At 35.0% G+C, this 24,116-nt stretch overlaps 1 protein-coding gene across 1 annotated transcript in view; it reads right to left on the bottom strand.

Moving 5' to 3' along the window:
* The window catches only part of ADAM19 (ADAM metallopeptidase domain 19), a 1,509,956-nt gene that overhangs the window by 641,958 nt on the left and 843,882 nt on the right, over positions 1–24,116 (bottom strand). Inside the window, exons 7-8 of the mRNA XM_044069332.1 lie at positions 22,407–22,472; positions 22,132–22,200 (exon numbers count right to left, since the gene is read on the bottom strand). Coding sequence (XP_043925267.1) covers positions 22,132–22,200; positions 22,407–22,472 — 135 coding nt within the window. The remainder of the gene's footprint in view (positions 1–22,131; positions 22,201–22,406; positions 22,473–24,116) is intronic.

Raw genomic sequence — 24,116 nt, 5'->3', positions numbered from 1 at the left:
TGTTGCCTGGCTTTGGCTTCACCCTTCTTATAATATTGTCTGGCTTTTTACATTATCAAGAATGACACAATACTAGTGTATGCGGGTATATCATGTTACTGTTAGTGTGGACAAGGATGCTTGACAATGCAACTATGATTCTTGGACCTTTCTGCAGACGGGTGTGTTGTCTGGCAGTTGAGAGCCTGGTTGTTCCTGATCAGCGGACCTGTATTTTTGTGTTTCAATGTGACTGCATGAAAGGATGCCAGTATTGGTCTGCAAGTTTGGTGGGCAGTAGATTCGTTGGGGATTGATTTGAGGAGACACTTGTATTATGGCTGGGGCACTTGACATTTGATAAATGTATCCTCTCAATGATGCGTTCTGTCTGGTCATTTGCTGTAAAACAGCTTTTCTGAGAAATATTGTTGTGGTGCCAGTTAATGATTTGGATTAAATGTTTCTATATACAGTCGTGAAGCAATTGCCAGGATAAAATGGTACTCTTGCAGTGCATGGATCATCGTGGCTGTCCTCCGATGTTGGAGGAAAAACAAGCTTCTTGGACACCTTTTTGACGTGGTAAAGGTGTTACCCCATGGTTTGAATATGTTTTGTCTCTTTGCTGCAAAATGGGTTGGGAATTTTGGCCTGTAATATTTTCGTACATGGTGGTTTGAATCTTGGCAGCTTCCATTGTTTTGATGTGTTCTCCAGTATACTTTTGTTCAGTCATAGGATTGAATTACTGGTGTTGAGTAGGTCAGGATTGTATCTCCAGCACTTGTTGTCAGCAGATAGACTCACTGGTTGGGTGTCAGTCTAAGCTGTGGGAGTTGATGTGTGATATACATAGATGTTTGCTTTGAGGGTGTGGTCAAGTGCGCTGCAGTTTTACCTCTGTACTGTGTCAGTTTTCATTGTGCAGGGTCCCTCTGAGGGTTGATGGAAGTGTTGGCAACAAGACACTCAATCAGGTAACAACATTATGAGTGGTCTCTTGGATAAGGGAGCTGTCTAAATTGTGATCTTGTTGTCTCCAGCCATGGGAATTGTCATTGAAAAGCTGAAAAATGCAATCAGAGGAACATATTTAATGTCTACTAAAGAAATATTAATATACTTATACATTGTATCGCATTTCAGTTTATGTTAAACATGAAATATGATGTGGTTTCAGAACTATTCATGTTTTTATTCCAATATGACTTTGCAAATATTAATTTAAACACTGATTTCGGACTTGAGTAGTCTAAAACAATTGCACAACAATGGTACTGTATTATACAGTAATGTCAGTAAATAGTTTTCAACAGATGTATGAAATATACAGTTATAGATTTTAACATGATGTTTATTAATACCCTAAATTATTTTGAAATCATACTACCTTAATCTAAATATTTGTACCTTTTTGAAACCTGCTTAGAAGTAAGTATTATTGAATTACAATAAGATGAGTAAAGAATATATGTATATATTTTAGCTGATTAGATTATCTTAATATATTATTCAATTATCTTTATTTAAAACTAAGAGGATAAGAGAAACTGATCCAAATATTATTTGTGAGGGTAGAAAGTTTGTTTGGTTAGATTCACTAACCAAGCGAAGAGGTATATTACCTCATAGCAATAGGGAATGTTTTTAAGGTTAAGAATTACAAGTTTGGAAGTTCTTTGTTTTTTTTTATTCTATCACTTTGGTGTCACTCAGAAACATGCAAAATCAAACAAGAAAAACTTTTTGAATTCTGTATCCAAGATGGAACTAAGAATAAACAATATTTACATAAACTTACACATAAAACAAACTCAAAACTAGGAAATGAAATGTTTATCCATAAATGTTAATGGTCTAAATAATAGTAATAAAAGGAGAAGCCTATTCAAGTACATAAACTTACATAAACCACAAATAGTCTTTTTACAAGAGACACACTTATTAGATAGAGATATAAACAACTTAAATATTAATAATTACACAGTACTAATAAACTCTCAATACAAAACAAAAAAAGAGGAGTAGCTATACTACTTGGCAACTCAACTATAACACCTAAAATAATTACTACTCATCAAGATACATCAGGTATGTTTTGTCTAGTTTCAATAGAGTTAAATAAGAGAATCTATACGTTAGTAAATCTATATTGGATCCCAGGACTAGGATTAAAAACAGTTAAACAGCATTTTGAAGAGATAATTCATTTAACTAAGGGTAGCCTGATATTGGCAGGAGACTTCAACTGTATAATGAATGAAAAAGATACAGATTCTAAATCCAAAAGAAGAAAACAACCCATCTCTAAAGCACTATCAAAATTTATAGATACATTGTATTTAAAAGATATAAATGAATTTGCAGAACCAGACTCACTAATCTTCACATTTTATTCTCATAGATATAAAACTAACTCTAGAATTGATAGAATATATGTTGCCAATGACCTAATAACAAAAATTGACAAAGTCAAAATCATAAATTGTCCTTTATCTGATCATAATGCCATAGTCTTTGAGATAGAGCTTACACCATTTTATTCAAATCCCATTACTAGGATACCTTCCTATATCACAAAATTGAGAGATTTCAAAGAATTTTATGAAGAAACAATCAAAAACTTTCTAGAAATAAATTACACAGAAGATATTTCAGAAATATATGTCTGGGATTCATTAAAAGCAGTTACATATGGGAAGATATTATCCTGGTACATAAATAAAAGGAAGTTATGGAATAAAGATATGCTAGACTTACAAAACAAAGCAGATAAATTGAAACTGGAAATACAAAGGGTAATGCTACTCAAGTTCAAGAACTTACACAAATCAATAAGAAGTATACAGAATTGCTACACCATAAGATTATGATTAACTTAGAAAAGATAAAATAAACTCATACTCTACTAATTCAGCACACCTGAGATACTTAACTAATAGAACAAAAAAATAATTAAATCTAAGCAAATAAAAGAAATATTTATTCCCAATACTAACAAAAGAGTTACGGAACTAAATGATATTTTAGAAGCATTCAGACTCCAATTTAACATTGATAATTCCATAAATACTCAAGATACACCTACTAAGGATATAAAAAATACTTAGAAAACAATATTCATATTAAATTAACACAAGAACAAAGAGACATTATAAACAAACCAATCAATATGACAGAATTAAAATCACAAATTAAAAAGCTCAAGACAAATAAAGCACCTGGCCCAGACAATATGCTACCAGAAATGTATAAATTAATACCCAATCAAGCCATATCTTTATTATTAAAAGTATATGATATAGCCAATAAAGATTTGAATATACCACCCTCTTGGAAATATTCATTGATATCCCCAATTATCAAACCAGATAAAGATGAGAAACAGTGTTCCTCATATAGGCCAATATCATTACTCAATATAGACTACAAGATGTTTATGGCTATATACGCAGATAGGATCAAACACTTTCTTCCTTTCTTAATTCACAAAGATCAAACAGGTTTTATTAAAGGAAGAAATACTTCAGATAATATTAAAAGAATACTAACATTAATAGATTATAGCAAACATAAAGTCCTAAATTTAAATGTAATCTCATTAGATATTAATAAAGCTTTTGATTGGGTTAATTGGAACTTTCTTTCACTAGTTTTAAAAGAATATAACTTTCCTTCTAATTTTAATAATCTTATCCAAATACTATATGAAAAATCTACTGCATATGTTAAACTGGGATCATATAGATCAGGCCCTATAACAATAAAAAAGGGAACTAAACAAGGTTGCCCTTTATCACCATTGTTATTTGCATTACTCATAGAACCCTTTGCAAATCAAATCAGATCAAACAATAACATAAAGGGCATTTGTATTAATAAAATGTTAAACCTTAAAATCCAACTCTTTGCTGATGACATACTATTAACTCTCTCAGATGCAAATGAGTCTTTGAATGCTCTATTTAACTCCATGAATAAATTTCAAAATATTTCAGGCTTAAAATTTAATGAAAACAAAACTAAAATTATGCCCTGTAATTGTAAAAAAAGAAATAATATAAACAAAAGATTTTCCAAATATATAGTAACAGGAAGTAAATTATTATATCTGGGAATAAATCTACTCAATGAATTAACAGATTCTCTAATGTTTAACTATAATAAAATACTAGACAAAATAGAACAAACAATTGGTTACTGGAATAAATATATCTTTTCAACAGCAGACAGATTATATCTTATTAAAATAATCATATTTCCCAAAATATTATACTTAATACAAAATTGTTCATTGCCACCTCCCAAATATATTATTCAAAGATACAATAAACTAATTTTAAATTTTCTATGGTTTCCAAATAAACCCCGTATAGCCTTAAATAAACATCTGCCAGATTGGGAAGATGGTGGAATTAATTTACCGGATATTGATTTATATATTACTTCATCTGTTATTAAAAACATAACACTATGGTTAAATAATTCATACACACCTATATGGAAACAAGCCCATGAGCAGATTTACATAGAAATTAATTATAATCACATACAAGACAACTTAACAGTAATACCATCACCCCTTATATGGATGTTAAAAGATTATTTTTTAGGGAAAAGGAATAATATTAATAAATTGCCATCAAACTATGTAAGTTCTACACTTTCAGTGTTCAGAACATATATAAACAAAATACCAAATATTAATTCTTGGATTTTTCTTATTTTCCCTATAGCTTTTACACCAAATATTCTAGATACATTCCAAATATCTAAAATAAATATACTTAAAGAAGAAACATTACTCTTTTGGCATCAACTTATAGAGAAAGGGAAAATTCTAACAAAGGAACAGATAATTTATAATTATAATATAAATAAAGACAATTGGCTGTTTTACAAAATCTAAGGCATTTTCTTATAAATAAAATAGAACAAATGCAACCTTCAGTTAGACATGAAGCTCCAAAACTCATTGAATACCTTATTCTTATCACAAAACAGCCTTATCAGGGTACAGGCTATTTGTCTAATATCTATAAAATTGTTAAAAAAACAAAAAACTATCATGAAAAATCATACTGGGATTATTATACTTTAATAAACAACCATCCTCCAGTTAAAGAAGAAAAAAGTAATATTCTAAAATCTTCCAAATTTTCTACATTATCAAAATACTGGCAATTATTCACTTGGAGATATCTACACAGAAGTTTCTATACACCACATAGGTTAGCCAAAATGTATTCTATTGAAGATCAATGTTGGAGATGCCATATCAAGATAAAAGCAGATTGGCAGCATGTTTTTTTATGAATGTATATGTCTCAATATGTACTGGAAATCCATTAATTATTTTTTTCAGACTGTTTATAATGATAATTTTCAATTAACAAAGTCTTTAATTTTATTCAACTCTCCTATTCCAAACTGTGTACCAAAAAAAGACATTAAAATCCTATGGTCACTATTGGCAATTTCACGTAAAATCATAACTATACAATGGAAAAATGAGGCTTCGCCTACGTTCAAGGAATTTGAGACTTTAACAACAACAGTTGCTCACATGGAAATATTAACAGTGAAGAACAGAACTAAAAGATCTACTTCTTACAATTACTCTTGGATGAAAGTACTGGAAATACTTCAAAATATCGAAGAAGATATATCATCTTATGTTTCTAACTCTATATAATATAGAATTTCAATGTTATTTGCATAGACACCAATGTAAATAGTTATATAATGGTTTGAAGTTAGTAATGTTTTAGAATTGTAAATATGTTATTTATCTTTATTTCATGTAATGTTTAAGACATCTTATTTGAAATAATAAAAAAAAATATTTAGTGAAAAGGGTAAATGATTTCCTTTAAATTAAGGAAAAGAGAGCATAATAGTTTAAGAATTCTTCTTATAGGTTCATAGGTTCATACTAGGCTATCTGCTTAGGGCATTTATAAGCCTAGCCAGAGTGTGTTTGGCTTTCGCCACCCATTTTAAATGAATTTTGCTATGCCCTTTTTCGAGGTTAGTATACTGTGCCTCTGTCTAACAGTGACACAGAAGTGATACCCGGGGTAAACCTACGATCTCCCATCCACTCATCAAGATTCCTCTTGAAGAGAGTCAATGAGGGACTCTGCCTAACCTGGACTGGGATTTTATTCCAGAGTGAAGGGAGCCTCTGGGTTATGAATCTGTCCCTCCAGCATGTCCTATTTATTTCAGTGCTGAGGTTCAAGTCTCTCGAGCGCGTAGCTCGATGGGATTTGGATTTTCTGAGGTGCAGCATGTCCATTAATTCCGGGCTGGACATGGCTTTATACGTCAGGCAGAGATCGCCTCTGAGCAGGCGGTATGCCACCGAGTAGAGCTGGAGTTTCTTTAACTGGGCAGCATATGGCATCTGTTTGAGCCCTTTGATCCTCTTGGTGAGGTACTTTTGGGGTCTTTCCAGTTGCTGCAGGTGTCTGGTAAGGTACATCCCAAAAGGAGCATTGTACTCAATTATGGGCCTGATGAGGGATGAGTAAAGAGGCACGATGACCTCCCCTGATCTAGATGTGAATCCCTTCATGATTAGGTGGGCTATATAAAATGTTTTTCTAACCACTTTGGCCACGTGGTTTTCAAATGAGAGATTGCTATCAACTTGGGTCCCCAGGTCCCTAATTACTTCTTCCGTATTTAATGGATTACCACCTATGTGGTAATTTGTGGGCACTTTGTTTTTGCCAAATGGGATGACTATACACTTTTTGGCGTTTAGCTTGAGGCCATGGCTCTGGCACCAGTTGTCTGTTTCTATGAGGCCCTTTTGTAGGATGCTTGTGTCGGCTGGAGAGTCAATTATGGCACCTAGTTTGCAGTCATCTGCGAACTTGGTCAGCCACAGTCCTTCTGTGTTGGCCTGTACCTCCGAGAAATATATACCGCACAAGAGAGGTCCCAGGACTGAGCCTTGTGGGATGCCACTTGTAACTGGTTTGGAGTCTGACATGGCTCCAGCAATTTTAACCATGTGGGTTCTGTCCTTGAGCCAGTTTGCAACCCATCTAGTGACATAGGGGTTTATATTTAAGCTGGTGAGCTTATCTATAATGCCCGAGTGGGGTATTGTATCGAAGGCTTTTGCGAGGTCCAGGTAGGCTGTGTGGACCACCTTCCCCTCGTCAATGGCCTTGGTGACTGTTTCAAAGAAATCGACCAAGTTTAAGAGGCAGGATTTGCCCTTAACAAAGCCGAACTGGGTAGGATCCAGTGTCTGTAGGTCCCCAATATCTTTATTTATGAGGTCCATGATGATCCTTTCCATAGCTTTGCAGGCCAAGCTAGTCAGGCTTATGGGGCAATAGTTTCCAGGATCCATTGAGGCACCACCTTTGTGGAGAGGGACCACTGTTGCTGTATGCCACTCTTTGGGTACATATCCTGTAGTAAGGCTGAGATTGAACAGTAGTTTTATGTTTGGGTTTAGTTCTTCTTGGAGTTCATGTAGGACGCAGCCCGGGACACCGTCTGGCCCCATTGATGCTGTGTTTTTTGCTTTGGAGAGGGCGGCTCTTACCTGAGCAGGGGGGCAGCACTCTGCTGGGATAGATATTTGCCCTTTTGGTGGGGGGGGAGAAGTTTCCTCTGAACCTGTCAGCTAGGATGTTGGCAATGTCTGTGGGTTCGGTGTATTTTTTGTCATTTTGGACTAATTCTGAGCATACCTGGGAATTCCCACTCAGGTTCCTAACATAACTAAAGAAAGCCTTGTGATTATCCTTAGCGTCCTGTGCAATTTGTTTCTCGAAGCTGGCCTTAGACGATTTTATGAGTGCCCGTAGTTTTTTGCTAATACTGATCAGAGATGCCATCCCTTTTTGGGATTTTGCTCTATCATGTAGTAGCTTCCTCCTTCTATTGTATAGTTTGTTTATGGTTTGGGTCCACCAGACAGGACGCCTGCCTTTGGAGGATTGGGTCTTGGTTTTATTTGGGATTGCGTGATCCATGCATTCCTGAAGGTGTTCATAGAATGCGTTTATAAAGGATTCTGCGGTTTGGGCCGTATTTTCCACAGGCCCGGGGGCTTTGAAGGATTCCACCTCGGTTTTGAGGAGTGTGAAATTTGCTTTAGAGAAGTTTTTCACTGTGGTTTTCTGGGCAGGGGGTGGGGTCGGGATGTGAATATCCAGTGAGATTAGTTTATGGTCTGATCTTATCAGTGAGGGATACACTTCTGGTCTGGAGCATAGAGCCCCCATGTTGGTGATGATCAGGTCCACTATGTTTTCCCCTCTTGTGGGAGTGGTAACAAGTTGTTCCATAGCATTTGAGTTTATAAATTCTAGGAACCTATGGGCTAGGGTGTTGGAGCTAGAGTAATGCTCCCAGTCTATGTTTGGGTAGTTGAAGTCACCCAATATAATGGTGTTTGGAGAGACCTTCATATTTTCCAGTGTTCTCAGGAAGGCCAAGTGGGGTTCCTGGGTTTGGGAGGGTGGTCTGTAGCAGGCTATAAACTGGAAGGCAGTTTTACTCACTGTTAGTTGCACATGGATAGTCTCTGATGCTTCGTGCTGTGCCACCAACCTGGAGGTGTGGGTATCTTTTACGAATATTGATACTCCCCCTCCTTTTGTGGTTCGGTCCAAGTTTTGGGGCCGAAAAGCATGGTATGAGGTATAACCTGGCAGTGCTGGGGTGCTCTCGAGAGCCTTGAGCCAGGTTTCTGTTACTGCACAGATATCGATGTTCTCCATGCTAAGGAGAGTTTCGAGTGCGTGCATATTGAGGTTTAGACTTCTGGCATTGAGTAGCATTACTCTTAGTTTCTTATCCCTTGTGATACCTATGGAGGTGGGTTTGTCTTTTGAGCCTTGCCTAAAAAAGGCACTATGGGGGTGGCAAGAGCCTTTGCCAATATCCGAAAGCCCAGGGGTGACAGGTGCAAGCTGTACCTAGCGAAGCATCGTGGCTTGTCGAGCATGTCATCCCAGGCTGACAGGCATTGGATCCCCTTTGAATGACACTAATACTTAAGCCAGTTGTTGAAATTGATCATCTTGTCTTCATATTGTGGCATCATTCTTGGTGAGGGTAAGATGCTACTCAAGGTCAGGGTCATACCAGCCTGGGCTACATGCTCAGAGAGCTCCTCTATGTCTCTTTTCATGTAGTCCAGGGAGGTACGTCTCAGGTCATTCACACCAGCATGGACAATGACTGAGTCATATTTGTACTTGCCTTGGAGTGACCTGAGTGCTTGTGTTATGTGGCGGATCCTAGCGCCCAACAGGCAGCTCAATGTGACCTTCTCCTTGTTCAGCCTGGTGAGCAGGACGTCAGTGTGCCTGACAATAGAGTCACCTATTACAAGTGTATCAGGTGTGTTGTTTAGCCTTAAGGGCTGTGACTGTTCGGCACACTGGCTTTGTGAGCTATGTGTTGCACGTGTTTTGTTTTGGGGTAGCGGTTGCTTGGGTGTCTGCTTTGGAGGTCTCTGCTGCTTAGGCAGATTTTTATTTAGAGCCTCCGAGTAGGTTTTTGTGTGTTTATGTGTTTGGTTTGCTGTCGTGGTAGTCTATGTGAGACTGGAATTGTAGTGAGTGTGGTTTCCTTCTCCTCCTGACTGGTTACGCCAGTACTGAGTTGAGAGAGCTTAGCCTCCAGTTTGGCTATATGGTTGCATCTCTCACATGTGTTGGAATTTGTTGGGAGGAGGAGAGGGTTGTCTGTGTACATGAGGCAGTTGTAACATTGCCTCAAGATTCCCAGATTCACCAGCTGGACCAGAGAGGAGATTGACAGCTGACCTTTGGACATGCTAGAATAGTATTGGGAATTCCTTTATAATTGAAAAAAAGGGCCAATGGGGAACAAGGTACTCAAGTGGAGTTTGTGAGGGTGTAGTGCTTTTAATTTTTTAGTGCTGACTTATATAATTGCTTTAGTGAGCAAGTGCCAGGTTTTAGAGTAGGAATAGGGTGTTTATTATGAGAACTAGATCAGTTCTAAGGGAAAAAGTGAAGAGCAGACTTTGTGGAGCCGAGAATGGTTTAAACCCAATTAAGAAGAGCTGCCCGATGCTGCGCTATGCGCAAAATCGCGCAAAGCCACGCCAAAGCGGGTTTTATACAGGGGGACTTGAAAGAGCTAGAAATTGGCCCAAAATGGCCAATAGACTATCAGATTCTTGTGCTGGGAAAACTCCTCCAGGGATAGATAGGCTGCTCTAAGCTCCCCACTGCCACTGGTGAACAAAGAAGCCTCCCTTTATCCAAGAAAGGAAATGGGCAACAAAGGAACTTTCCAAAAGTCCAGAATACAGCAAAGCCTGTATTTGGACTACTCTAGGTCAGAAAAGATGGGAAACAAGGATAATTTATTTGTTTTTTTTTTCTTTTTTGCAACAAACAGCAGGAAAATGCAATAAATATGTAACACAGGCTAGCGCACTTGAGTGTGCAGCCTCAACAGGTAAATGCAACAAACAGGACAAACTTTAAAAGTGAAGGTGCAAAAACAACTGTAAACAGTTTAAAACAGTTCAAGAAGCAGCAATACTTGCAGATTAGCTAGATTGGACAGTCGCCCAGGTAGTAGCAGGAAAAAAAAACACTTTTATCAGGTTAGCAGTCGCTCTTTTAGCCTCTCTGCAGCTAGCACCACTCTGCAGGACCACGAGGAGCTTGGCTGAGTAGTAACAAGCGCAAAAAACATGCCAAAGCTGGTTTTATACAGGGGGGCTTGAAAGAGCTAGAAATTGGCCCAAAATGGCCAATAGACTACCAGATTCTTGTGCTGGGAACACTCCTCCAGGGATAGATAGGCTGCTCTAAGCTCCCCACTGCCACTGGTGAACAAGAAAGCCTCCCTTTATCCAAGAAAGGAAATGGGCAACACAGGAACTTTCCAAAAGTCCAGAATACAGCAAAGCCTGTATTTGGACTAGTCTAGGTCAGGAAAGACGGGAAACTAGGATCATTTTTTTGTTTTTTTTTCTTTTTTGCAACAAACAGCAGGAAAATGCAATAAATATGTAACACAGGCTAGCACACTTGAGTGTGTAGCCTCAACAGGTAAATGCAACAAACAGGAGAAACTTTAAAAGTGCAGGTGCAAAAACAACTTTAAACAGTTTAAAACAGTTCAAGAAGCAGAAATACTTGCAGTTTAGCTAGATTGGACAGTCGCCCAGGTAGTAGCAGGAAAAAAACACACTTTTATCAGGTTAGCAGTCTCTCTTTTAGCCTCTCTGCTGCTAGCACCACTCTGCAGGACCACAAAGAGCTTGGCTGAGTAGTAACAAGCGCAAAAACCGTGCCAAAGCGGGTTTTATACAGGGGGACTTGAAAGAGCTAGAAATTGGCCCAAAACAGCCAATAGACTACCAGATTCTTGTGCTGGGAACACTCCTCCAGGGATAGATAGGCTGCTCTAAGCTCCCCACTGCCACTGGTGAACAAAAAAGCCTCCCTTTATCCAAGAAAGGAAATGGACAACACAGGAACTTTCCAAAAGTCCAGAATACAGCAAAGCCTGTATTTGGACTACTCTAGGTCAGGAAAGACGGGAAACAAGGATATATATTTTTTTTTGCAACAAACAGCAGGAAAATGCAATAAATATGTAACACAGGCTAGTGCACTTGAGTGTGTAGCCTCAACAGGTAAATGCAACAAACAGGACAAACTTTAAATTACAAGTGCAAAAGCATGTTAAAGCTGGCTTTAAAGCAGGGGGTTAGAAAGAGATAGGAAATGGCCCAAAACGGCCAATAAGCTACAAGTCACTGGGCTGGAACCACTCCTCAAGGGACAGATAGGCTGCTCAGAGCTCCCCACTCTCACTGGTGAACAAAGAAGCTTCCTCCTATCCAAATAAGGATATGGGCAACACAGGAACTATGACACAGCCCAGAGATCAGCAATACCTGAAGACTGGACTATTCTAGTTCAGTAAAGGCGGGAAACAAGGATATTTTTTTTTTTTTTTTTACAAAGTAGCAAAAATTAGGTACAGAAACACAGTAAATGCTTTAATTCGGCTAGCACACTTGAGTGTGTAGCCTACCAGTTAAACTAAGCAAAAACAAACTTTAAAAGTGCAAAAAACTCAGAAATACAGGCAGGAATTCAATAAAACAACTTTGCAGAGCTTATTTAGTTAAAGAAACAGAGAAGTCTATATATACAGAAAAGCAGCTAAAACACACAAACACTTCAGATGCAGTGCAACCTACAGCACTTGAGTTGTAGCAATATTAAGGCAATTACAGTTATAATAAATGCTCTGAAATATACTCTATATTTCCAAAATGTTTGAGAAGCACAGTCAGAACACAAGGAGATTCAGGCAAAAAAAAATGTTTTTTTTATAAGGGAAAAAGGAGAAACAGAAGGCCTTATCCAATGTTCTCTCTGTATTAGTTAGAATGAGCTAATGACACTAGACTGGGAGGAGTGTCACAGATCAGATTTAAAGTAGGGGCGGGCAACTGCAAAGCCACCAAGTATAACAGCAAGACACCAACTGGGAGAAGAGGTGGGGACAAAAACAATAGTCTACAGACAGTAAGCACTAGAGAAAGCCAGAAATTAAAGTTTTTAAACAGATAAAGATTTGTAAAGATACAGAATGCTTTTAACTGCAAACAAATCAGTTACTTGTGCAGATTAGTTAATAGCAATAAAATGCACTCAAAGACTAAAAAGCAGGCAATAAAAGTGCTATATATTAATTGTTAGAATAATCGAAAAAAAAAAACAGGATACTTATATATCTCAGCTAACAGTTGTGGTCAACAACTCTCAGCCACTCTGCTCAGTGTGTATAGACAGAAACCCTAACAAAGTTAGGGCTTAAATACCAGAAGAACAACTTTTTTTTTTTTTTTTTTTTTTACAAAAACACAAAAGAACCAGACCCACTAGCCAGCAGACAATTAACACAATCTAGCCAAGTTAAAGAAAGGCTTCAGCTAAAACCAATAGCCTACAGACAGTAAGCACTAGAGAAAGCCACAAATGAAAGTTTTTAAACAGATAAAGATTTGTAAAGATACAGAATGATTTTAACTGCAAACAAATCAGTTACTTGTGCAGATTAGTTAATAGCAATAAAATACACTCAAAGACTAAAAAGCAGGCAATAAAAGTGCTATATATTAATTGTTAGAAACAATAATCTGTATAAATAATCAAAAAAAAATAGGATACTTATATATCTCAGATAACAGTTGTGGTCAACAACTCTCATCCACTCTGCTCAGTGTGTAAATGTAAACAGTATTACAAATATTGTAAGAAGGATAGGGATTACAGAATGGGATAATAAATGTGATGTAGACATAATAATATTAGAAGACATAAAATATTTAACAAATGAAGGAAGACTGCAAACAGAAAAGTATGGGATGAAAATATAATATGGAATTTGGGAAGTGACCATTGTTGAGGATTAGCAGTATGATGTAGAAGAGCAGTGAAGATATTACATGTAACAATAGTAAGAATGGGAAGATTTAACTGTTATTGATTTGAGCTGACAAGAAAAACATACAGAATTATAGCTTTATATGCTTATGTTATTTGTAAAGAAAGGGAGAATTTATTTCAACAATTGTTGAATTATATAGTAGTGAATATGAATATTATAATAGCAGGGGACTTTAATTGTGATTTAAAAGGCATAAAGGAAAAGAAAGGAAAGCATATAAGAAAATGGTAGAAGTTATGAAATGCGGTAAACTGGTTATATGGAATAGAAAATTATGGACGTAGAGAAGAGATATTCTTAAATCAGAAACTGATTACTTTATAATATCTGAAGGAATAAGTATAGCAGAAGGGGAAGCAGTTATAACAGAATTTATATATCATTTAGTGATATTTCATGGAAATAAATTAAAATAAAGAACATATAAAAACAGGAAAGGGAATAAATAGAATACATTTAAAAGAATGGAATGAAAAATGAAAAGAAGAAATTATACAGTTATGGACAGATCATTTTACTATGAAGGCATTTGGTGTTAATTGGTCAGAATGGTGGGTTGCAATTATAAGTAAATATAAACTTTTTTTTAATGGCAGAGAGAAACTAGAGCGATAGAAAAAGAACGCTATGTAGAGATATATGAAAATGGATTTAAAAACTTAGAAAAAAATGAGAGATCAAGTAAATAAGGTAATTGATAAAGAGATTATTAAGCATGAGTTAGATAAAATGCTTAGACAGATAAATATAGTTTCAGTAACAGGCCCAGATGGAATAGGATAGGAAATGTATAAAAATTAATGAAATGGCAAAAAGAACACTTGTTAAATGTGTTGAATGAATGATTAATGAAGGTTTTTATTATAAGTAACTATGTAGTGGAACAATACAATGTATATGGGGAAAATGGCAAAAAGGAAGATACAGAAAATTGGAGACCAATAGTACTAAATAATACAGATTATAAGATTTTTATGAAGATAAATAAAAATATTGGAAAATATAATAGAAGAAAATCTATATGGTATGAAACAGGGGACATCAAAAATTGTTAATGATTGAAAGAGAAATTGTGGATGATATTTTAAACAGACAAGATGATGTAAAACTTATGGTAGGTGATATTAACAAAGCTTTTGATTCAATAGAGTACAAGACATTATGGATATTAATGGAGGCATATAATTTTAGTGGTAAAATTAAAAAAAAATTGTATGACAGGATATAGTAATAATATAAGAATTCTAGCAAATAGTTGTTTAAGTAAAGAAGTAGGGATGAGTAAATAGAAAATACAAGGCTGCCATACGAGTGGTATATTAGTTGCTTTGGTTATGAATATGGTAATAAGTAAGGTGAATTGTAAAATGGAAAATGCAAAAATATGTAATGCAAATATGTGTAGACATTCCAGTTCTGATGACATATGCAGATGACATTATTATAATAACTAAAAATAGTTTATGGGTGAAATAATCTATATTTAGTAGACTATTTAAAAGATGTAGCCATGACATTGAATTAAGAAAAAAACAAAGGTTTGTGAGATAGGATAAAGATAGGAGGAATACAATTTACAGTAAGAAATTTCAGTATTGGGAAAAAGTTTTGGTAATAAAACAGTAAGTGGATCACAATGGGGAAACGTTTTAAAGGAATTACATACAGATTATTGTATAAGGAAAAAACCTGACAAATTCAGTATTAATGGGAAATATATTTATCAGGTATGTTTTATGATTCCAAGAAAGTATGAAAATCAATTATTAGAAGTTATTTTTCCATTTATATATGAATCTAGATTAAATCCAGTAAAGAGAGGAGTACTAAATATGATAAGATGAAAGGGGACTGAGATTATTGAATCAGCAGTATTTGCAGCTTCATTAAATTTCTATAAATTGTTGAGATGGATAGATGAGAAAATGAAAAATTAATAGTAAGATTGTTTAAGTATAAGAATGGAACATTTTGGGAAATAAAAAGAAATAGGAGAGAAAAAAAGAATGTGTTTATGAAGAAATAGAAAATTATCAAGAAAAAATAAAAATGTGGAAGATAAAGATTGATAACATAGAAAAACATCTAAAAACATGGTCTAAGAATTTAATGGTGCACTATTATCGTGTTAACCCATGGGAAAATTTACTAGAAAAAAAGATCAAAGCTATAAAAGAAAGAAAGGAGTGGTGCAATAATATACTAGAATGTCAGGATTTTCTGTGGAGACTGGGAATAAAGAAATTACCAGTGAAAGCAAATATGCCTTATAAAAAGAAAAGTGATACAGTATGTTTGTATTGTGGTGAAGAAGAAACCACAGAACATGTTTTTTTTTCTGAAATGTACAAGAGTGGAGAAACTATGGGAGAAATTACGTGAAGAAAATTTTTTTCAGAGTTAAAAATTAGTAGTGACATAAATATGGATATGATTGAATATGGGTATTATAAGAATGGAAACAAAGAATATAAAATAATGGACAAACATGTTTTATGTGGTATGGATGATTCAGAATGAGAGATTAAATGAGATTAAGTTTAATGGGAAATTGATATTATCAGTAATATTAAGAAAAATCAGAAGGTGATAAGAGTGTGGGTGTAGTTCAAAGAAAATGTATAAAGATGAAAAGTAGAATGTATAAGGAAAAAACTATGAAAATAATTGAGTAATTTTGTAAATTTGCAAATATGTATAGCTCTATATAAAAATGTAAATATGTAAATAATCTGTCATGCAAATAGCATGTAAATAAAGAAACCTCTACTCTTTTGATAGGTGCTGTGGTATCTTTTACCTCTACTTGAGTTAACACCAACTCAAGCAGATGGGACAGCAGGTTTAACATCTCATCTGAAGGACTGCAGTATCAGCAAACCATCTTCTTGGTGTAGGAATAGAACCCATAGCCTTCTGCTACCTATTACTGATACCCTTGCTCCTCTAGTCATACAGCTTTCACATAAGATGTATAATTTCCCCACAGGTGACATGGTCTGGAGGGAACCCATTTATAACAAGTTTTAGTCATCTAGGCCATTACTTATTCTCATAAATGACTCAGTCTTCTTCACATAAAAATTATTCTCTTCCGATAAAGATATAAGAATAGGAGATCTCTTATTCGTGCAGGATGTAGTTGCAGGTATAGCTAAAAGTCTATAAGACCATCACAATTGTAGTGAAGAGCCTTCACTGGGCTATCCTCTGTTGTCTATGGTACATTGGGTTGTTGCAGGAGATGGTCCTTAGGACTGCACTGCTTCTTGCACTACCCAGAACCTCATCTTCAAAAGCAGTGGTGATTTATAATTGGAGCCTAGACTTGCATTCATACCTGTACTGTTTTATGAACTGGCAAAGATTTAGCTGCAGATTGTTAGAATTATTTTCACCATTTGATAGTCTTATTTATTAGTTTTACAGAATACCACATGTAACTCATTTTCTGTGAATTCTTAATTGTCTGATGAGGACTGTAAAGTTTTGAAGTAGGCATCCTTAAAATTAACTACTTCTGTTATGGTCACTTGTAAATGAATGACTGATTTGTAAAATGGGGACTTCATTTTTTTCCTTTTTGCTGATGACTATAAGTAGCAAGTAATTTCAACTTTTGAAGAAGCTGTAATTTATTGGCATATTGGAGATTCCAGTGGTGTATCACCACTAGAACCAAGGGTGAAATGGATGCTTTTTAGTTTTTCCTTTCTTCTTTTCATCCTTATTTATACATTTTTTTAGTTTCTTTACCCGTTCAAATTCGTTCTTCCACTCTTAGCATTGTCCCCCTAACCTTTGTAACTTTTTCCTGTAACTGTAAAACCACCTGTGGTTTACATTTTCATATATGTATGACTTTCGCAAACATAAAAATCAGCACTTGCATTTATCTAGGTAGGAATATCGACATTTTGCAGACTATTAGTCCAGCAAACCAGGTAGTCATACAGCAGTTTCTCTGTCATGAGATCTGAGTTTAGGAACCACATTTTCTCTTTTACTATGGTCTTCGTTCATCTTAATACTAAAACAGATTTGTGTCAGATCTTTATATTCCTGTTTTGTAACTTTTGTGGCATTAATAACATTGGCCATTTAAGCAAAAACCTTTCTATAAACCGTAAATCAGTAGGTGCATTTTTCACAGTTTTGGCAACTTAATCATCTAGCATATGTCTAGAATACTACTCTTTCTACCAGACACATAAACACACACACACACACACACACACACACAAACGGATCCTTATCATATGATTGAAGTTTCAAAACTCCTAAATTTATATGAGCGAGACCATATCATCAGAGTTTTGAAACATCAAATTTTTGAATGGAGATCGTGGTACAGAGTGGATCGGGAAATTTACCCTTTTCCTCACTGCAGTGTGATCTCAGTGCTGGTATATTTAATTTGCAGAGGGTGTGGAGTGCAGGGGGGCTTTCCCCCCTGCAAAAACATAAAAAAGATTTTTGTTTTTAACTTTTTTCTTTTATGTTCGATGTTTCAAAACTTTGATCATATGGTCTCGATCATATGAATTTCAAAGTTTTGAAACTTCACTTATGTGATAGGGATACACACACACACACACACACACACACACACACTCATACACAGACAAATGTTGCACCTCATAGCTCAGTCTAAAAGAATCTTTTTATGTCAGTGGTATTTCTGAGCAGTATACATATATTTTTGATTTATTTTTTATCTTTGATTATGGTTTTAATCTTCTACAAACGTCAACATATATTTTGTTAACCAAGACACCTAAATCTATTAGCATTTTTCACTTCTATCATCATTTTTACAAACATCCTTGCAATTGTCTTACTCTTACTTTTTTGGACAGACATATCATCATTCATTTGTTTTGCTGTAATTTTCTTCAGTTTGATTTAAACTAATTTTTGAAATATTTTACACATATAGTGCATAATACTGCATAATACTCTCTTTATATTTGAGGTTTATTAAGCATTTTATTTTCATGTATTCATGTAGTTCCATTTGATCTTTTGTATACTCTAGCAAAACAATTTTTTCACAGATTATATTTGTTTTCCCTCTCACACAACAATATCCTTTAAGTGTATATGACCCTCAATGATATCTATACACAGGGGTAATGTATGGGAAGATGAAGATTGAAGTCACTAGCTTAAATTGCCTTTAGTTCAATTCAAAGTGCACCAATTTCCCCAGTGAACACACGAGAAATTTGCATTATGTGCTCTTTCTAGAAGGTGGGGTCATTTGTATTTCAAGCCCTTTGAGGAAGTGAGAGAAAGTTCCACACTCTGCCCTCTGCACATCCTATTGGGACACACTAATTGGCTATGCATAGGTTGTTAGGGACCAGACAGGTAAAAATTATGGCTTTGGATTGCCACTTTTTGCTGTAGCAAAAACTGGACCAAAACCACACCCCTTGCATCATCTATAGCCCATATATCCCTGTTTTTTACCTATCCATTCCACTCACTTCCTTGTCCATTTTATTATGTCAACTAGTATGTCAGAAGGATATTAAATACCTATACTTTTGTATTTTTTTTCTTTTTTATTTAGTCTTGTATTTCAGTGCATCATGTTAGTGATGCTTGTCATTAAAATATGCTAATCCAAGGTTGTACATTCTGTTTGGGCAGCTAAATAGAATACTTGAATTTGTACAGTGCTTTTCAGACTACTGGACTATCATTCTGATTTCCAGATAATCCAGAAAAATGCTGGATAAGTGGCAATCCTATGATGACAACCTAAATGGTGGGTTGGTTGGCTCTTGCCAAGATAAATGAGAATGAATAGCCAATTGACTGCCAGTAGGTAATGAGGGACAAAAAATTTAAAAAAATCTAACTTTTATTGTATTCCATTATATTACTGAGATATCAGAATTATTAATGAGTTGAAAGATTCAAGAAGAATTCAAAATAAGACACACACACACACACACACACACACACACACACACACACACACACACACACACACACACATATATAAGAAGACAGGAAGAAATTAAGGAATAGCTGCAAACATGTCACATCCTCTATTCCAATCATCTGAAGGCAGTTGCCTAGTTACTCTAAATATATTATAAGCAGTCTGAACTTAAAAGATATGTTTTATAGCTTGTACAAATCTGCATAGTATAGTTTTGAGAATGAAGCCAGTGGAGTGAACCAGAACTGTTTTGTTTGCTTAAACTTCAGAACATGTTTCTTATAACACATGGGGATATCTTTCAGTTGCCCGTTTTAAATCAGAAATTCCCCAAATTTAATTCATTTTTTTTACAGAAGTGTTTTCTTTACTCTCCGAGTAACTGGTCATCGATTATCATTATTTTGTTTTAGACTAGATATAAACCCAGGTAAACTGTACAATTTATAAAACTTAAAAAAATGGCAAATTAGACATACTGTATTAATACAGACTTTTAGGGAATGTTAATCACAATTTTCAAAAGACATCAATGTCAACAGCTGTATAATTAATTTCCTAAATGGCAGAAGTATGGTCAGTGTCAAGTACATACAGCTATCAAAATTTGTAAAAAAATAGTGGTTATAAATAGTCTTTTACATGTTATGAGCAGTCACCTTTACTTTACTAAAAGGAATATCCCAAAGGGGCAGTTCATGAAAGTATTAAGAAACACTAATGCAAACATATCATTAGTAGAAGCAGAATTGACTAATGAAAAATAATAGTTAAGAAGTCAGTATCCAAAAAATTAATTAAATGCTGGAGAAAGGTGTCTTCCCTACACATGTTCGAGGTGAAATTCCTTGAGAGTGAAATTGTACGAGTGTCAGTAGCCCACAGAAAAAAAAAACACAAACAGCATAACCTCAAATGCTTTTTCCCTCAGGAAATCATTGCTGGTGTGATTTCTAACTGTGCACCAGCAATGATTCACCACTTTAGGGAGATTTCTCCTGTCTTCAAATTGGTGTGACCATGGATTTGATATATATATATATATATATATATATATATATATATATATATATATATATATATATATAAGTTTAGGGGGGTTGGGAGTGCTTGCCACGATATCAGGGATGCAGGAGGACTTGCCCTCCTGCAAAAAACAAGAAAAAAGGAGTTCTACACCCTTTCAGATTTTGGGTATTTTTTTGTTCTTTTAGAACATCAACTTTCAGGAAGTCAGAGTTACACAGTAAAACCAAGAAAGGCGAAGAGTACACTAAGGAAAGGGGCAATTAAACCATATTTACTTGACAGACTAAGCCATAACAACAAGAGTAATAACCAAGCTAGTAAGAAGATAGAGAATTAAGGGGTAGTACAGAGGTGTTAAAAGATACGTCATGCATTTCGTATCACATAATAAATGTATAGAGTAAATAATTAATAAGAACTAGTACATTTTACAGCTAAAGAGTGGGATTAAAAGGTTAATTTCACCAGAGCCATTATTTTCATATTAAAAGACAAGCAATCTAAAGGAATTATTTGAATGAAAAACTGGTAATAACAAAAACAAAAGAGGTACATATGATATAATATGTGTACAATACGTGGTTACATGGAGACTGTAAATATTTCTGTTCATCCTATTACAGAGATGTGGTGCTGTTTTAAAGATTTTGCAACACATGACTCGGAATTTGGTAATTTTTTATGTAGGAGAAATAGAGTGTAGTTTTAAAGGCAAAATAAACAAAAATATTATAGATATAAGAAAGAAAGCATAAATAAGTGCACTTTATGAACCTAGCAAATAAGCAGATCATTGAGTATTATTTAAATTCCAGATTTTGTTAGACAGCTAAACTTTGCATGAGAGACAGAGATTTAAGAAATGAAATATGTTCTGAATTACGAGTGGCAACTGTGTCTGAACATTACAAACGAATCAAGACTATGTCTTTAAAATCCTATATCAGAAACAGTGGTACAAATAACTTAACTTAAAATGCTTGTTTATGTATAATTTTGATACAAAACCATTTGCAAATAATACATATTAAGATTTTTAGTTAGGTTTTTCCCTTGTGATTTTAAGTATACTGGTCATCTTTTTATGTTTATGTATAAAATGATTCTTGATGCTTGGAGAAGGGTTTGTATTCTGTCTGAAAGCTAGTAGTGTATGCGGGAGGGGGAGGGGAATGAGTTAAATTTCACATTGTGTTTTATAAGCTTTGCAGACTATTTAGCATTTCAGCATTTTCGTGCCACAGTGCAGTTAATTGCTAGCTTATTTTTTCAGTACTATCTGTGTGGCTTTGCCTTCATTGTAAGTGTTTTTTGTTGCTTTTGATTATCCTCTTACTGCTGTAGAAATAAATTGAAAGCATTCAATTTAACTGGACAAATTAACTACATGCTATGTGACTTCAAGAAAACATCTCACTGGCTCGGTTTCCTGTCTTTCTCCATGGAAGATAAAACATGGGCCTATTAGGCCTACTCAAAATAGCATTAATGTAGACAGAGAGAAAGAAAGTGTGTGTGTGTGTGTGTGTGTGTGTGTGTGTGTGTGTGTGTGTGTGTGTGTGTGTGTGTGTGTGTGTGTGTGTGTAGTTATACCATAACAGCTTTTTATTGTCAGGTACAGAAGTGCTATGTTTATAGGCTGAAATCTCAGAAGTAAAATGTACATCTCTTACCTTATCCAGATAATTTGCAACTTCCAGCATTTTCATCTTAGTTTTTGTTAAACCATTCTCTTTCTGAAACTAAACGGAATATATGTGGTTTACATTTTCTGAAAGCAGAGAGTGGCTAAAGATCAGAATAGCAGGAAAGTGGCATAACTTTGAATCAATAGTCTGTATGACGGTGTCTAATACCATTCTGTTGCTATTGTTTTCTGTCACAACTATCCATTCCATATGTAGACACCAAAAATAAATCAAATAAATGAACTGAAAAAAATTCTTACCTCAGCATAATCTGCAACAAGTAGAAGTTCAACATATTTCATTCTCTGAATGCCATCTCTTTTAATCTGGGTCAATCAAAACAGAAAAAAGCATTACTTGATAGCGGTTTGTTGGTATTTATACTTGGTTTATACTATCATGACTGTCAATGGCTTATCTGTCACAATAAAAGAGATGAGATCATGAATGAACATCACTCAATTGTTTTACTAGTTTAACTGACTCATTAGTGGTTATTGGTTCTGTTTGGTAAAACATATACTTGATAATTATAAAAGAAATGAGCCTTCTTCTTGGCATCCTTCTACTTTTCTCTTCTTCATGCTGCACAAGGCATTCTTTCCTTTTTCACACCCGCTGCTATCTTTTTTTTCCTTGTTCTCCTTTGCCTTCTGGATACATTTTCCAGCCGTCGTGAAAGGTTTTTAACATTTGTGAGCACCCCTCTAACTCAATTCCATCTCTCACCAGTTCCTCATTTTCCATCACCTTGCCCTCTCCATTCCTGCCTTCCTAAGTAGGCTTGCTTACTTACAATTCCCTACAGTTCTTCTCGTACCCTTCTTTTTATGTTCCTTACCATTACGCTATACAATTGATAAGTTCCCCTACAGCTACCTCCATAGCTTCTGCACATGCTGCTTATCTCTTCAATGATGTTTCCATTCTTTTACATTCTACATCCTCCTGAGAGATGCTAATATGTTTTATTCCCAGGTTTACCTTTCCTATTTCTTACTGCCAGCATATACCATCCTGGCATTCCTTGCTTTTTTCAGTCCTCTAATGGGCTTGTCAAATGCCCCCCCCCCAAAAAAAAAAAACTTTAAAAGAGAAAGACAGTATTTAATATTCACTGTTCTATGTTATATGTCTTTTTCAAGAGTATATTCAGATTCAGTATTTCGAATCTCAACAGTTCAATAGGCAGCCTTCAAAGACATTATGAAGTTTTTCAAAACTGTAGGTTTTCACATTTCATCCAGATGCAAAACTTCTACATATGTTTATAAAGGCTGTTTCTGAGCCCACTTTTTTTTTCTTTTTCTTTCTTTCAGATTTTTGCATTCAGATCTAATAAAACCAAGTCAAATGCAAATGTCAGCCTTTGTGACATCAACATTTCTGCATGATATAAGCCTGTCATCATCTTAAGAGTAATTATGTAGCTGAGGAAAAATGTTAATAGTTTTTTTTTAATGGTATCACCTTTCCTTTCCTTTATCCCTTCCTTCAAAGTATTCACAGCCTTCTCTGCAGGTCAATAGATGATACATTTCATCTACCAAACTCAAATTTCAGAGATGTGCCTTCTGTCTTTATTAGTATCTGAAATAGGTTATTTTTTAAAGCTTCAAGCTGTGCATGTATGGTACCCTTCTTCTCAGCAAGATTACTTAAACATTCAGTACTAAACTTCCTTTCAGGTCTTTCAACAAAGGCTTTCTTAAAGTATGCATTTTTCTTATTTTAACAGGAATGCTATTTTGCCTGATTTTATCACAAACATAATATTTTCTTGTTAAAATGTACAATAAGAAATTATGTACTGTTTAACAAGGTGACTGTAGCATACATTAGGTTTGCTATAACATATACTTTAGGGACCACACCATTTATATTTCTGTGCTGTAAATTGTTACATGCTAGTGCAGCCTGATTGGAATTTAAATATTGCACATTTTCATTTGCCGCTTCCACTGCTCAGT

The sequence above is a fragment of the Protopterus annectens genome, chromosome 4.part0 (assembly GCF_019279795.1).
Source record: "Protopterus annectens isolate FY-2018-M chromosome 4.part0, PAN1.0, whole genome shotgun sequence".
NCBI classification, from domain to species: Eukaryota; Metazoa; Chordata; order Ceratodontiformes; family Protopteridae; genus Protopterus; species Protopterus annectens.
The sequence above is the reverse complement of the archived record's forward strand: the minus strand, read 5'-3'. Positions and strand labels throughout refer to the sequence as shown.